The sequence below is a fragment of the Convolutriloba macropyga genome, chromosome 7, assembly GCF_964194025.1.
Source record: "Convolutriloba macropyga chromosome 7, txConMacr16.3, whole genome shotgun sequence".
Lineage (NCBI taxonomy): Eukaryota > Metazoa > Xenacoelomorpha > Acoela > Convolutidae > Convolutriloba > Convolutriloba macropyga.
The window spans coordinates 72,855,987-72,871,861 of NC_134474.1; the positions used below are offsets into that span (position 1 = coordinate 72,855,987).

Genomic DNA, 15,875 nt, shown 5'->3' on the forward strand with positions numbered 1-15,875 from the left:
AGGCAGTGATCAATGCAAGTTGATGTTGTCGAGGAAACTCTTGATGGTAAATTGTTCATGAAACACAATCCAAAATTTTTTTTCATTCAATCCAACAAGTTTTTGTATTGAAAGAGTTTGTCATCATTTTTGAAGATTTCGATGTTTATGTCTCCACAGATCCTTGTTGTTTTCATCAACCCGCTGATTTGCACATAAGGTCTTCCAGTTCCTGAAAAAAATGGTAAAAAGTTCAATATTGGTGGTCTATAGCAACAGCCTAAAACAAATGGTTCGCACTTCGAAGGTTGAAGAAGTTACAAAAACCATTCGAAGGTGGTCCTATCGGCGTTTATCTCATATGTTTTGTATCGCACATCTTTGAATCTGCAGAACTCTATTTCTCCACTGCGACACTCTTCTTCATTTTTTTTTCAGTAGAGTTAGGCATCCTGGTATCTTGTTGCAGTCGGTTTTGTGGTTTGGTTCAAGCCATGTTTCTGACACAGTGCGATCGCATATGGTTTCAAACAGAAAAACAATTCACGAGGAACGTTTCCTTGGTTATCCAATCCTCGTGTATAAATCAGAGCCAAAATCTATGTCGGCTAGAAACAATTTTTTTGTGTTGCTCCAATTGATATCTATTTATAAAATAAAGAAAAAAAGAGAAGAAGCAAAAACCTAGGTTGTTTAAGTTCGTTACAGTACGATGCAAAGAATAAATCATTCTCCACTGTCATATTCTTTGTCGAAATCATTGTCGTTTGAATTTGCTTGCTCTTTGAATTTCCCTATTTTGTGTTAGAAAGATTTCAATAGCTGGACGTTCTCCTCGTTTCCCGGTGAAGATCTTTTCAACAGTGTTTTGAAATCCATGTTGCTCGCAATTGTTCCTGATGGCGTTTTGCTAAAATCGAAAAGCGTTGTCGTAATTTTTATTCACAGTTTTTTAAATAGTTAATCACATTTTTTTCCAGTTGTACGGCTTTGTCAGCAATATATTGAATACTTTCTAAAATTTTAAGGGCACTTAAAAGTTTAGAAAGTATTCAATACATTGCTGACAAAGCCGTACAACTGGAAAAAAATGTGATTAACTATTTAAAAAAATGTGAATAAAAATTACGACAACGCTTTTCGATTTTAGCAAAACGCCATCAGGAACAATTGCGAGCAACATGGATTTCAAAACACTGCTCAAAAGACCTTCACCGGGAAACGAGGAGAACGTCCCGCTATTGAAATCTTTCTAACACAAAATAGGGAAATTCAAAGAGCAAGCAAATTCAAACGACAATGATTTCGACAAAGAATATGACAGTGGAGAATGATTTATTCTCTGCATCGAACTGTAACGAACTTAAACAACCTAGGTTTTTGTTTCTTCTCTATTTATTTCTTTATTTCATGAATAAATATCAAATGGAGCAACCCAAAAATGAGTTGTTTCTTGCCGACATAGATTTTGGCTCTGATTTATACACGAGGATTGGATAACCAAGGAAACTTTCCTATTGAAAAAACCGCCAGGATTCTTTAATAAAGATTTGATGATGTTGCAATCAAGATCCTTCTCCAGATTTCATAGTGTAGTAAAACATATATTCTAGACTTTTGGTTGCTCATATTTGGTTGCGACTTCTTGTCAGATGTTTTTGGGAAAGAGTAACTCTCAGGTTTTTGGCGGTAGTTTTAATCATCAGCAAATGTCATGCTGTTCTTGAGTTCCCAAGGTCATTGGAAACATGCTCCAAGAAGGAGGGCAGGGGTTGGAGATCATCTTGATTGTCTTTTGATCCGATATCCTTGAACCTATATAATTGGAATGAAAATACTGTAAGGGCAATAACATCAAAGGGGGTGGATGTAGCTCATGTTGCCTAAGACCGAAGCGAAAAATTTGAATTAAAAAAACTATGGGGAAAAATCCCGTGCGAGGCCGGCGACCGGACGCACGAACGAGCCGTAAGCCGTTTTTACTTTGGCAACTCGTACTTCACCGTCTCGCCCAGGGGATGTTTCCACAACTCTTCCGAGGGGCCAGATTCCTCTCGGCGTCAAGTCCTTGAGTACGCACACAACATCTCCAACTTTCACAGGAGGCTGGTTGTTGTCTGTCCATTTACGTCTCTTGAGTAACGTCGGCAGGTACTCCTTAATCAAACGCCGCCACACGTGGTTCATCAACTGCTGCACGTGCTTCCAGTTCTTGAAACTAGCTGGCTGTTGGTCTCCAAAGTTTCCGGGTGGCAAGGAACTGTAAGGTCGTTGAATGAGGAAATGGTTAGCAGTGAGTGGTTCTTCGTTTTCAGGCTGATCAGCAACGTTTGTCAGGGGTCTGCAATTCAGGATTGCCTCGACTTCTACCATTATTGTCTCAAAGATGTCGAAGGTGAGACGCTTAGATCCTAGAATGATTAAGAGTGTCCTTTTGGCGCTCTGAATCAATCGCTCCCACACGCCACCGAAATGAGGGCCGTATGGTGGGTTAAATTTCCATGTGGTTTTGACTGCTGCTAGGGCTTTATAAATCTTGTCTTTGTCTAAAGCCTTAACCGACTTCTTCAGCTCTTCGGAGGCGCCAACAAATGTTTTTCCGTTATCGCTGTACAATAAAATAGGTTGGCATCTTCGGCAGGTGAATCGTCGATATGCATTGAGGAAGGTGTCTGTATTTAAATCTGGACATGTTTCTAAATGGACTGCTCGCGTAACGAGGCATGTAAAAATAAGTCCATAATGTTTCTCGATTTTGCCTTGTTTGTCCTCAATATAAAACGGGCCAAAAAAGTCCAGTCCTGTGTTGGCGAACGGAAATTTGGTTTCTTCTGTGGGGAAGCGGAAAGCAGGAAGTGGGGCCATTATTGGTATATTTTGAGTGTCAAAACGGCGACACAGAAAACATCGGTATTTTATTGAAAGTAGTGTTTTTCGAAGTCCAATGACGTAGTAGCGTTGTTGTACGAATGCTTTGACCGGTTCTGTTGCTTGATGAGCACAAATTCTGTGTGCATGTTCAAGGTATAGTCTCGCAATCTTTTCCTTTGCGTCCAAGATTATTGGACATTTTTCGATCTCCAATTCTGTTGGAGCAAATAGGAGACGGCCACTAGATCGTAGGAGTCCGTTTTGGTCAATTATTGGATTTAAGTTTCTCAATTTGCTCTTGGCGTCTAATTTTTGTGTTCTTTTTAATGCATTGATTGTTGAGGAAAAAGTATTGTTTTGAGACAACTTCAGCAGAAAATTCTGAGATAAACAAACATCATCTTTTGTGTATTGGCTTTTGTCGGAACGATTCTTCTTAGCTCTGTAAATCAAATTGAAGACAGTTGCGAGGGTTAAAAGTAGCTTATTCCATGTTGAAAAGCGGTTTGGGTCTAGAACAGGTTTGATTGGTGTTTTTGTATTTCTGGTTACGGCACCTACGGTTGAAATCTTTTTCAAATGTTTCCAAGAACTCTCAGTGTTTTGCAAAAATTGTGGTGCTGTAAGCCATTTCGGGGGGATTTCTGATGGCTCAAGGCCACGCGTTCCATGGTCGGCTGGATTAAAATTAGTTGGGACATGATTCCACTCATCAGTTTTAGTTGTTTTCTTAATTTCTTCAAGTCGATTTGAGACGAAAACGTTTTGTTTCTTAGTTGAACTGATCCAATCTAAGACAACACGACTATCAGTCCACAAGTAGACTTTTTCAAATTTTAATGTCATTTCGGTTTCTATCAATGTGCGGAGGCGTGTACCTAAAACGGCTGCTTCGAGTTCTAATTTTGGCACACTAATTTGTTTTATTGGTACAACTTTGCATTTTCCAAGCAGAAAAGATGTTTGAAAGATTTCGTCCTGTTTTTGGGTGCGAATGTAAGCAACTGCTGACAATGTAACGGTTGAGGCGTCAACAAAGACATGGAGCTGGTGATTATTTCCCTGATTCGTTGAGGAGTTCAACCAACTGGGGATTTCGATATCAGGCATTGCAAAGTAACCATCGAGCACTTTTTGTAGGTTGGAATGAAGTTCTGCGGGAAGTGGTTCATCCCACTTCTTACCTAGCTTCCAGACTTGTTTTAAAAGCATTTTGATTCTAATTGTGAGCGGGGACAAAATTCCTAGGAGATCGAAAATTGTTGATACTAAGCTGAACATTTTCCTTTGTGTATACTCACTTGCATTTCGGGGAAAATGTTCTAATGTCTTCATTAGAAAACAGTCAGTTCTGGTATTCCATTTCTGACCGAGGACTCTATTGATCTCTTTCAGTTCATCTCGATCTTCTTGCTCAATGAACCTTAGGGCTTCATGTTTGTTTGACACAAATTTTGTCAAGCGAAAGCCACCTTTATGAAGGCTATCTTTAGTCTGGTTAATGGTGTCAATTGCTTCTTCTATAGACGGCAAAGAATGGATATAGTCGTCCATATAAAAATGGTTCTTTATTGCATTAACTGCTTTTGGAAATTCAATTGCACTATCTTCTGCGCAACGGTTCAGAACGAAAATTGCACAAAATGGGGAGCAGGTTGCTCCAAAAATTAATCTGGTGAACTGGTATTGGTTAACCATCTCTTCATTGGGCCAGAGAAAGCGTAATGCAGATTGGTCCTCATGCCTTATTGCTATCTGCATGAACATGCCTTCGATATCAGAGAGAATGGCAACTGGGTTTTCACGAAATCTCAGAAGAATTCCTACCAAGTTGTTCAGCAAATCTGGTCCTGTGATCAAATTGGAGTTCAAAGATTGTCCTCTAAACTTGGCCGCAGCATTTGCTACTCTGCGCACTTTTCCGGGCTTGTTTGGATTAACCACTGGGTGATGAGGCAAATACCAAATTTTCTCGGGTTCTGGCTGCTGCATTTCAACTGGCTTGACATAAAATTTTTGAAGATCTGTTGTGAGAGTTTGCTCATACAACTCTTTCAATTGGAGGTCATTACTCAGTCGCTTCTGAAGACTTTTCAGCTGGCTGAGAGCTGCAAAATAATTATTTTCAATTCTCAATGGTTTTTTCCAAGGCAGTCCAATTTCGTACCTCTCACCATTGTAGCTGATTGTTTTGTTCAATATATCAAGGGCTTCCTTGTCAACGGGATTTTTAGATTCAGGCTCGGGTTGAGTTTCTTCGGCTTCAATTTTCCAGAAATGCTCAAGCAATTCATCAAGAGGCTGATCGTCGGAGTTTCTTCGTGATACGTGGTACACGTACTGTTTCTGCTGGTGAGATCGTTGTTTGGGTTGCTTTTGCACTCTTTCATACTCTCCAGCTAGGGTCCATCCAAGCCTCGTCTTTACGCCGAAAGGCTGATTTTTAGTTGCCGGGATGACTTCAACTGGATGTGTGAAAGCAAAAGTGTTTATTCCCAAAAGGGCGCCGATTTTGCCTTCAGCTATTTCTGGGAAGTGAATGTGACGGAGTTCTTTGAATGCATCGCAAAGTTGGTCCAGTTCAAATGTATTAGCTGGTGCTACATTTAAACAAGGAGTGCTATAAGTGGTTGTAATTTGAAACTTTTGATCCAAATTTTCGTCGGATGCAACTGTCACTTGTTCAGAAATTTTTGAAAGTGGCATATCATGCTCTGTGTTAAGATACTGAAGCGTAGTTGTTTCTTGATCTTCGCATGGAAGAGCAAGGAACTCTGTGATTTTGTCAATTATGAAAGTAAATTGGCTTCCTGGATCGATCAGAGCGTACGTATCGAAAGCTATTTTGCCGTTTAGAAAGGATACTGGGATAAGTTGAAGTTGTTCGAACCATTCTTTTGGTGTAGACTGTAGATGATTCACGCTAAAACTTTGGTTGGCATTGTTCAAATTAGCGCGCTGAAATTGATTTTGATTTTTGTTTGCAAAAGACTGTCCGTAGCGGCTCTTTTGTGATTTGGATGAGGCGCTTGCGTTGTTGTTACTTCTTGGTTCACATTGCTGTTTGACAAGCTGATTTGCTTGGTTGGTAACACTTGTACCTGTGGAATTGCTGGTTGCAAAAGCAGCTGGTGGACGCTTGATAATTTTAGCAGGGTCACGCAGTGTTGTGTGGTGGTATCCGCTGCATGTTTGGCAGCGTTTTGTTGATGGGCAGTTTTGCTTCTTGTGTTTTTTGCTCAAACAGTTCGAGCAAAGATTGCTCTTGCTTACAATGTCAAATCGCTGGTTTGGGCTGCATTGTTGGTAATCGGGACAGGTCGCTAGTATATGTTTTCCTCGACATTTTTCGCAAGAACGCTTTGGTTGATTTGAGTTGTTTAGGGGTGGAAATGGTGGAGCGCTAGGTGGTTTCACATTACCGCTACTGCTTATTGCTGTTGACTGATTAAGGCTAGTCGGCTGTGCTGGAAAACCTAAATTTTGGGTACTTAAATTTTTTGAGTGATTAACGCTGTTGTTCAAATTTCCAGAGATACTAAAGTTGTTTCTACGAAGGTTATTTTGCTGGAAGTTTTCGCGGTTTATCTTATCGTACACATGTGCTTGAACTTCTAACCATTTCTGAAATTCAACTAAAGTAGCTGGTGTTTGGATTGATGTAACGGTGTGCTCTGTCCATTTGAGGAGGTTGTTATGCGGGACTTTTTCTTTAGCTTTCCTCATAAGTGTTGAGCTCTCTAGGTCCGCTGTGTATCCCAGGTATTGGAAAGCTTGCACTAAACGTTTCAAGAACAAAGCAAAGGCCACAAAATTTTGCTTGTTATAGTCATTAGTTGATTTCCAGTTTTCCAATTGATTTATGAAGGCGTTCACCACTATTGTAGGATCACCAAAATATGACATTAGTTCGTTCAAAGCTGTGCTATAATAAGCAGGATCACACGAATAAGCTTGGATTACACATTTTGCTTTGCCAGTAACTGCATTTTGCAAATAGGTGATACGATGTGTGTCGGTGATACTGGTGTTGTTATGTACGAGGCAAAAAAAGTTATTTATCCATTCGTGGTACTTCAATGGGTTGCCATTAAAGTTTTGAATTGTAAGAGGTGGTAACTTTATTGAGTGTTTACTTGTTGAATTCTGGCAATATGGAGCTGTGTTTGAGGTCCACGGTAAAGAATTGATTTCAAATGAAGGGTTTTTGAACCTTTCATTTGATATTGGATTCAATACGCTGGAAAATTGATGTGATTGTGGTAATTGTGGCTGGGGATTTTGCTCTACTGAAGGCAGTGCTTGTGGGGGAAACGTTGAGATTGAAGGAGCAATTGGAACACTTTCAGTTATTGTTTTTGAACAGGTGGTTTGTTGAACACCGAATGGGTTGACAGGCTCAATGCCTACGGTATTGACTTGTGACTGTGGCTGGAATTGAGTGAAGTTTCCAGGTAAATTTTTAAATTTTTATTCTCTGTGTTTTTCGATTCCTGTCCATTATGCAATGGTAAAGAAAATATGTTAGATGTTTGAAAATTGTTTGCGTTTTGGCAGGAATTTTCGGAGAACTGATTAAAGTTTGTCATTGTGTTACTCAGTTCAATTGGTTGTTTTGTCTGTTGCGGATCAAAATCTAGATTCTGTGCTTTTTCTTGACTGTAATATTTGACAGAACTGGGATTCATCAAACGGGGATTATGTGTTCCTTGCAATTGGGAACAACCCATGCTCTTTGGTTCAAACGTTTGCGTCTGAAACCGTTCCTCGGCCATATCTCGAGAAAATTCAGATAACATATTTTTTGACTGTAATTGATAATTAAGGTTTTCGTGAGGAAAACGGTTTTGAAAGTTATTTTGCGTGCTTACAAAACTAAGTGGCTGGATTGAATCATTGTCTGCTTTAAACTGCTGCTGGTTGACTGTAAAATTATCAACAGCAGATAACGTTGTATCACTGAGAGCAAAACGATCGGGAGTTTTTGCGACGGTCGTCTCAGGTTTCGCAAAATTTTTATCCGAGTGTTTTACTTCTGTTTTGGAATCAACTGTGTTATCGATGTTAATCGGTCTGAATAAACTTGTTGTATTCATTGCAATAGTAGGGGGATTCTCGTTGTTGCCATTTGAAAACTTTGACAACATTGGTTTGGTCCTGCGGCATTCAGACAAAAACAGGGATGGTTTCTCCGGTCTCGGTGGGAGAGGTGGTGTTTTGTTGGAGAATGATGAACGTTCTGGGTTGCTTGCTTCTGGAATCTCGTTCATTGATGGTGAGCATCTCCGTGAGGTTGGATATCTGGCAGTCGTTTGAGTTGTTATACTGACATCATCGCGTATCCTAGTTGAAGATTGGCTGAGTAGTCCATCGTCATCTAAACTGTCAATTTCGTGTTCAAATTTCTCTAGACGTGACAGAAGGTTTGAATATCGTTCCATGACAGATGAAGTGCTGCTGGAGTTCGGACTTTCCTTTAACACGTCACCAAGTGTTGTTTTCAGCTCGTCAACATTTGCTTTTGCTTTATTGATGAGCAGGGTGAGTGATCTGAAACTCTTTCTCTGATCGATTGCAGTTTGTAAGAGGTCCAGCTTGCTTTTCAAACTCAGCTCTGCAATTTTGAATTTGTTTAACGCGTATTGACAACTTTGACTGTTCTTCTTTGTCATCTTGCTCTTGTTGGTCTTTTTCGTACTAACAGGTAAAAAACGGCTTCGAAACCGGAGCGACGCCAATTTCAAAGTCGAAAAACAATGTTTATGACGCTGTGAGGCTAATCAGGCCCAGGTTTTTTTTGTTGTTAAAAATACGACGCAACTTTTCTGAAAAATAGAATCCTATTGTTTTTTTTGTGCTAAATCTAGCTAGTTTTATCTAAAAAAAAGAAAAAATAAACGTGTGCGTGCGCTTGTTTCGTTATTTCAATAAACACGAACAAATAATTGCTAAAACTTGGGGAAATTAAGATTTCCTTATGAGTATAATAAGTCTATGGCTCTTGATTTTTGTTACAATCTTTTACAAGTACAAAACCTTTTTTGAAAAAGCAACAAAAAAATGCTTAGAGGCTGCTACTGCTTAGTACCTGTGTTGAAAATGTTTAAAAGTTTTTTTTTCTTGCGGTGCGAATAGGCAACGTGAGCTACAGACAAGCAGACAAGACAACTCGACTTGTACTGGGGCTCGTTTGAAATTCTTTCCTCTTAAATTGAACTGCTTGCTTCTTGTTTTCTTTTCAAAACTTTTGAAATCTTTACTTTGAGAATTCCTTCCGCCCTTGTGACTGCTGACACTAAGTTTTGAAGATCATCTAATATGGTAACTACTGACACCAAAAATACTCTCTCCTTCTATCTGGTGACTACTGAGACCAAAAAGAGGGGCAAAGGGACTTCTTTCGGCAACTTCTGAGACCGCGGACAAAAAAGGAAGAGACGTTTGAGTTATCCTCAAGGAAGTATTTGTGTGAGCAAATTTAAGTGGGGAAATATTTCGAGCTTTTGATTTTCTTGCTTTTGATCTAATGAGAAAAATGTTCTTAATTTTTCCTCGTTTTTGTTTTTTTTTTGAAGTTGTTTTCAGTGCATATTACCCCATTAACTAAGCGCGCGGCTAGTAGTATGCACAAATGGAAAGCAAAAATGTGATTGTCTGGTTTTCTTAAGAATAAAGTTTTGCAAAAGTGATAAAATTTATTTATCAGCTTGTTTTGAAATAAACTGAGGGGGTGCGATCAACAGGTTTTCTGAGACTAATAAATGTTTTAACCAAAACTTTGGGAAAACGTTTTTAATTTTTTTTTGAGTGAAAGAAGCAATTTTGCCAATTTTATGTTGCCTCTTTTCTAAAAGTAAAATCGAAATAATAATTTTGAAGCTTGTATTATAACAAACTGAGGGGGTTCAATGAAAAGGTTTTCTTAGATCTACTAATTGTATCTATCAAAACGTCAAGAAAAGTTTTTTTTTTGAGTTTTTTGAGTCTAAGAAGCAAAGTTGCCAATTTTATGTTGCCTCTTTATTGAAATGCAAAATGGATAAACTAACTTTGAAGCTTGTTTTGTAACAAACTTAGGGGCCTCAATGAATAGGTTTTCTTGGATCTACTAATTGTTTATAACAAAATTTCAAGAAAACGTTTTTCTTTTAACTTTTTTAACGTCAAAGATGAAATTTTGCTAAATTCAAGTTGCTTCTTTTCTAAAATGTTAAATTGATACACTAACTTTGAAGCTTGAATTATATAAAACTGAGGGGGCCCAATCAATAGATTTTCTTGGATCTACTAATAGTTTATATCATAACGTCAAGAAAACGTTTTTAGAATTTTTAAAGTCAAAGATGCAATTTTTGCCAAATTCTCGTTGTCTCTTTGCTAAAAAGCAAAGTCCATAAACTAACTTTAAAACTTGTACTACAGCAAACTGAGGGGCCCAATCAATAGGTTTTCTTGGATCTACTAATAGTTTATATCATAACGTCAAGAAAACTTTTTTTTTGAATTTTTAAAGTGAAAGAAGCAATTTTTGCCAAATTCTCGTTGTCTCTTTGCTAAAAAGCAAAGTCCATAAACTAACTTTGAAACTTGTATTATAGCAAACTGAGGGGCCCAATCAATAGGTTTTCTTGGATCTACTAATAGTTTATATCATAACGTCAAGAAAACTTTTTTTTGAATTTTTAAGGTCAAAGAAGCAATTTTTGCCAAATTCTCGTTGTCTCTTTGCTAAAAAGCAAAGTCCATAAACTAATTTAAAAATTGTATTAAAGCAAAGTGGGGGGCCCAATCAATAGGTTTTCTTGGATCTACTAATAGTTTATATCATAACGTCAAGAAAACGTTTTTTGAATTTTTAAAATCAAAGAAGCAATTTTAGCCAAATTCTCGTTGTCTCTTTGCTAAAAAGCAAAGTCCATAATCTAACTTTGAAACTTGTTTTATAGCAAACTGAGGGGGCCCAATGAATAGGTTTTCTTGGATCTACTAATAGTTTATATCATAACGTCAAGAAAACGTTTTTTGAATTTTTAAAGTCAAAGAAGCAATTTTTGCCAAATTCTCGTTGTCTCTTTGCTAAAAAGCAAAGTCCATAAACTAACTTTGAAACTTGTATTATAGCAAACTGAGTGGGCCCAATCAATAGGTTTTCTTGGATCTACTAATAGTTTATATCATAACGTCAAGAAAACGTTTTTTGAATTTTTAAAGTCAAAGATGCAATTTTTGCCAAATTCTCGTTGTCTCTTTGCTAAAAGGCAAAGTCCATAAACTAACTTTAAAACTGGTATTATAGCAAACTGAGGGGCCCAATCAATAGGTTTTCTTGGATCTACTAATAGTTTATATCATAACGTCAAGAAAACGTTTTTTGAATTTTTAAAGTCAAAGATGCAATTTTTGCCAAATTCTCGTTGTCTCTTTGCTAAAAGGCAAAGTCCATAAACTAACTTTAAAACTGGTATTATAGCAAACTGAGGGGCCCAATCAATAGGTTTTCTTGGATCTACTAATAGTTTATATCATAACGTCAAGAAAACTTTTTTTTGAATTTTTAAGGTCAAAGAAGCAATTTTTGCCAAATTCTCGTTGTCTCTTTGCTAAAAAGCAAAGTCCATAAACTAATTTAAAAATTGTATTAAAGCAAAGTGGGGGGCCCAATCAATAGGTTTTCTTGGATCTACTAATAGTTTATATCATAACGTCAAGAAAACGTTTTTTGAATTTTTAAAATCAAAGAAGCAATTTTAGCCAAATTCTCGTTGTCTCTTTGCTAAAAAGCAAAGTCCATAAACTAACTTTGAAACTTGTATTAGAGCAAACGGAGGGGAACCAATCAATAGGTTTTCTTGGATTTATTAAAAATTTTCCATTAAAATGTTGGGATAACGTTTTTTGATTTTTGAACCTCAAAAAAGCACTTTAGCGACTTTTTCGTTTTTTGTGCAAAAATTTTACATAAACAACTAGATTTTAAAAAAGTCAATTTAAGGTCCAACTGAGGTGTTCTATTCAACTACTAATTTTACTGTTATGTAGATTTTTTGCGACAAATTCAGAAAAATGTTTTTGAATTTTTCTGATCCAAAAAAGGCTATATCGTTTTTTCGTAAAATCTATGTGTTTTTTTGCTGCTAAATGCTGACATGTGGTTTCTCATGACTATTTCTTTCAAAAAGAATCGACAAAAGCTCGCTGGGGGTCATTTTCATGTTTTTGAGATTTTTGTCGCAAAAAAATTCAAGTTTTTTTTGGATACGTCTAACCGGGAAAGGGACTTCTGAGGTGACGTCTGGGACCTCGGGCTATCATCTCTTGGTGACGTCTGCAACCAAAAAAAGTCAGGCCTTCTTGATCGGGTGACGTCTGGAACCCTTGAAAAAAAATCTCCTCGTCTTTGGTGACGTCTGAGACCAAAAAATCGTCTTGGGGGGGCTTCTCTTGATGCAGCCGCTTGGGGGCTTTTCTTGATGCAGCCGCTTCTTCCTCTGACGCTCTGACACTTGGAGTGGTCAGGTTTGTTTTTGTTGTAACTGGTGGTCAGGTAGACCTTGGCACGGTTTCTTTGTCTTGGGGGGTGGTGTCACCCTCTTTGTTAAAAAAAAATTCCGTTTCAGAAGGTAGACTATGTTTCTTAATCACGGAGGTAGGTCTCCAATTTATGTAGTGAAACATATATTCTAGACTTTTGGTTGCTCATATTTGGTTGCGACTTCTTGTCAGATGTTTTTGGGAAAGAGTAACTCTCAGGTTTTTGGCGGTAGTTTTAATCACCAGCGAATGTCATGCTTTTCTTGAGTTCCCAAGGTCATTGGGAACACATAGTATCACGTTGTTTGGGTTGTAGACTTTCCTGATATAAATGCCACTCTCATTGTTTGGATTTAAAGCAGTTGAGAGCCACATCATCCGTCAGGAAATCTCTTTTTTTTGTCCCAAGTAAATAAACTTTACTATCACGGCTGGTGCATATATGATGTTGTCCCATTTTCCGAGCAGAAGAGAGGCTTTAATGTTGCCATGAGTGATGTGGTAGGACAGATGGTCTCTAAGATAAGAAAAATGCATACCTGTTTCGTTAAAGCAGATTCTGATCGTTTAGCAAGAGTAAATTTTCGAAGATTAGACAATCTTTAGACAAATACATCTCCTGTTGACTCACTATGTCTTCCAGATCTTGATTTTGTAGTTCGGTAATAAATTTTTTTTTATTAATTCGTCTTGGAAAATCTGTAAAATTGCTCTAATGGAGGGATAAGTATTCGTATTCAATGCTAAATTGGGTAAATCTAAAGAGTTTTTAGCCATTTTCAATGTTTAGGCTTCAACAATTAGAAATTAAGCGTCAAGAATTAACAGTTTTTGAATGATTTCACTGCAGTGCTCAAGCGACTGTTTTACGCATGCATTCTTTTCTCTCTGGTTCTTCTGTTTCGTAATGTATACCGGAAATTTAACTGTCAATATATCTCGCGTTGAAAAACATTTTGTTTTTGCTAGATATTCTGTCAGGTTTATTCAGAAACTGAAAACAGTATTTCAGGAGCAGTAGCAGTATTTACCTGTCAACAAGAAATTTTTTTTCACTATCATCAATCCTCAACACATTTGACACAGAGCAAACTCAAAAACGAAATAAATAACAACAGAGGAAGAGCAAAAATAATGGACAGTTTAACTTCGATGTGACACAACTATTAAGAAACCGAGTGTTTGTGACCTGAAGTACATTTTTGTTAACGATTGTTGCTCGGTTTCTCAAGAAAAAATTGCAAGTCAACATCGTTGATATTAAGTCAAGTTTTTGGGTAAAACTTTTGGAATAACCATCAGTATAATAGAAAATGGCAGTTTTAAAAACAGTGAAATGCAAAAACTTCCAATTTGGGTAAATTTTTTGCCATAGCTTGCGAAATCGTAGAGATATATTTTGGATCTGAGTTTGCGTATATAGTGAAAATCACTTCTATAAAAGGTCAACATTACAAAATTGTGTCACAACAATGTTCTTAAACTACGTCATCACACGCCAGCTAATAACCAAATTTGAATTCTCAATGAGAAATACAACCATTTAAGTAAAACCATTGTTTTGGTTACAGCGTTATTAGCGTTCGAAGCCATGAAAACAATTCATTGAAGTAAACGCAATCAACTAACACAAAACTTCGGAAAATTTTGTCTGAGCTTGAATTTCCGTGGATTACTTTTGCCGACAGAAGTTTCACAAATTAAAATAACTGGATTTATTTCCGCCGTATTAAATTTGCGTATATTGCTTTGAAAACTTTTAATTCTATCTCAAATAATATTTTACAAAAGTTACAACAACAATAACATTTCACATCTCAAAATAAAATATTGTAAAAAAAGTGACGTGATAAAATGTCTTCAGCTTCTATTGATTGGTCCGTTCAGAAAGACAACGTCGGTATTGCTTGTCGTTACCTATCATCGAAAGATATTGGTAAAATTGAATATGGGCTAAATTTCTTATTTGACTTCTGCAAAGTCATTGATACTATTGAAGACCAAAAGCGGCTATCTGATATTCTGTACGAAATGCACTTTATCGAAACAGTGAAAACTATTTTCAGCAATCGAGAAATTCAGAACCAATCTAAAGACACATTTGAACGAATTTTAGATGTTACTGTTACTATTTTTATAAACATCACCAACTATACTTTCCAAATCTGCAGATCTTTCACGGAAAAAGGCTCGGCTTCCTTTCCTCCGGCGAAATATAACCATCAATAAGTGACCTTGGACACCATTAAAAAAAACTTTTTGTAACAATTACCCTATTCAAGTCCCAGGCCTAAGCAATCTTTGGTCAGACCATCTCAAGCGTTCAGATCCTCATATGAACGCACCAATTTCGTCTGATCAGAGCCCGCGTTATGGTCTGCGGTGTTCTGATAAAAAAACGCACGGAAGTCTGACCAGAAACTACCACTTCCAACGCACTAAAGTCTGGACCAGGGTTGATCGCACGATTGAGGCTGATCAGAAGCAGTTTTTAGCGCATTGTGATAAAAAATAGTTGAAGTAGTATCGCAATAATGAACAACTTTTAAGATTTTCTAGAATTTTCTCCTACTTCCTTGTCCATGATATATTTGAAGTGAGCCAAAGCAAACAATTAAACCGGGCAAACAATGAGATAGAACCCTCTATATAAAAAAACAAAATCAAAATCTTTCACTAGTAAAAGAGTTATCGAGTTAACTTCAGCGCACTTCAAAAAAACCGCATCTTACAAAATTAATTAATTTGTCCAGAAATGCACATGAAAAAAAGTTGATCACGGGGAAAAGGAAGCCGTTGGAAAGGCCTGCACTGGATGTTAGTGAAAAAAGCGAGACAGAATTATTCTTTGGCTCTCAGAAAAAGTTACGGTTCAGATCAAGAGCTGCAATTGCAAAGAACAATGGATTGTTTGATAGTTCTTCATAATGTATTAAGAACCGACTCCGAATCTCAACAATTGATGCAACCGACTGATATACTGGATTTACTCATCAAAATTACAAAAACAGCCGGCGGAAACTTGCAGATTATTGCTGTTATGACATTGTGCCTGATTGTTGACAATGAACAACACAATCACCCCGACGATATCATTAAAGTAAGTAGAAATTGTTTTCAAGAAAAAGTTTTGGCTGCGAATTTAAAGGAATTAACTTTGCCGATCAAACTACCATTTTACCATCCGTTTGCTTCTTATTGCCACTTTTTATTATTTCTATCAAAGTGCATAACTTCGATATTCTTAAAAAAAGCGGCATCTTAGAAGTATTTTTTAACTTCATATATGACGTATGAGAGCGTAATAAAACAGTCAATAATCTTTCGTTTTTTAACATGAGCGTAACCCTCTAAATAACAATTTAGGAGCCTTCAAAAAGGTTTTTTGCCTTCCGGAAGAAAGCGAGCAACAAATTTATAAATTTAATTAATTTGATTATTCGATTTCATTGTTAAAATTAATATTAAATGATGCTTGATTGATATGTATAATA

General features: G+C 37.0%; 1 protein-coding gene across 1 annotated transcript in view; it reads left to right on the plus strand.

The window, feature by feature from the left end:
- Nucleotides 1–13,915: 13,915 nt before the first annotated feature.
- The window catches only part of LOC142342517 (uncharacterized), a 92,283-nt gene continuing 90,323 nt past the window's right edge, over nucleotides 13,916–15,875 (plus strand). Inside the window, exons 1-2 of the mRNA XM_075393864.1 lie at nucleotides 13,916–14,569; nucleotides 15,186–15,481. Coding sequence (XP_075249979.1) covers nucleotides 14,236–14,569; nucleotides 15,186–15,481 — 630 coding nt within the window. The 5' untranslated portion in view covers nucleotides 13,916–14,235. The remainder of the gene's footprint in view (nucleotides 14,570–15,185; nucleotides 15,482–15,875) is intronic.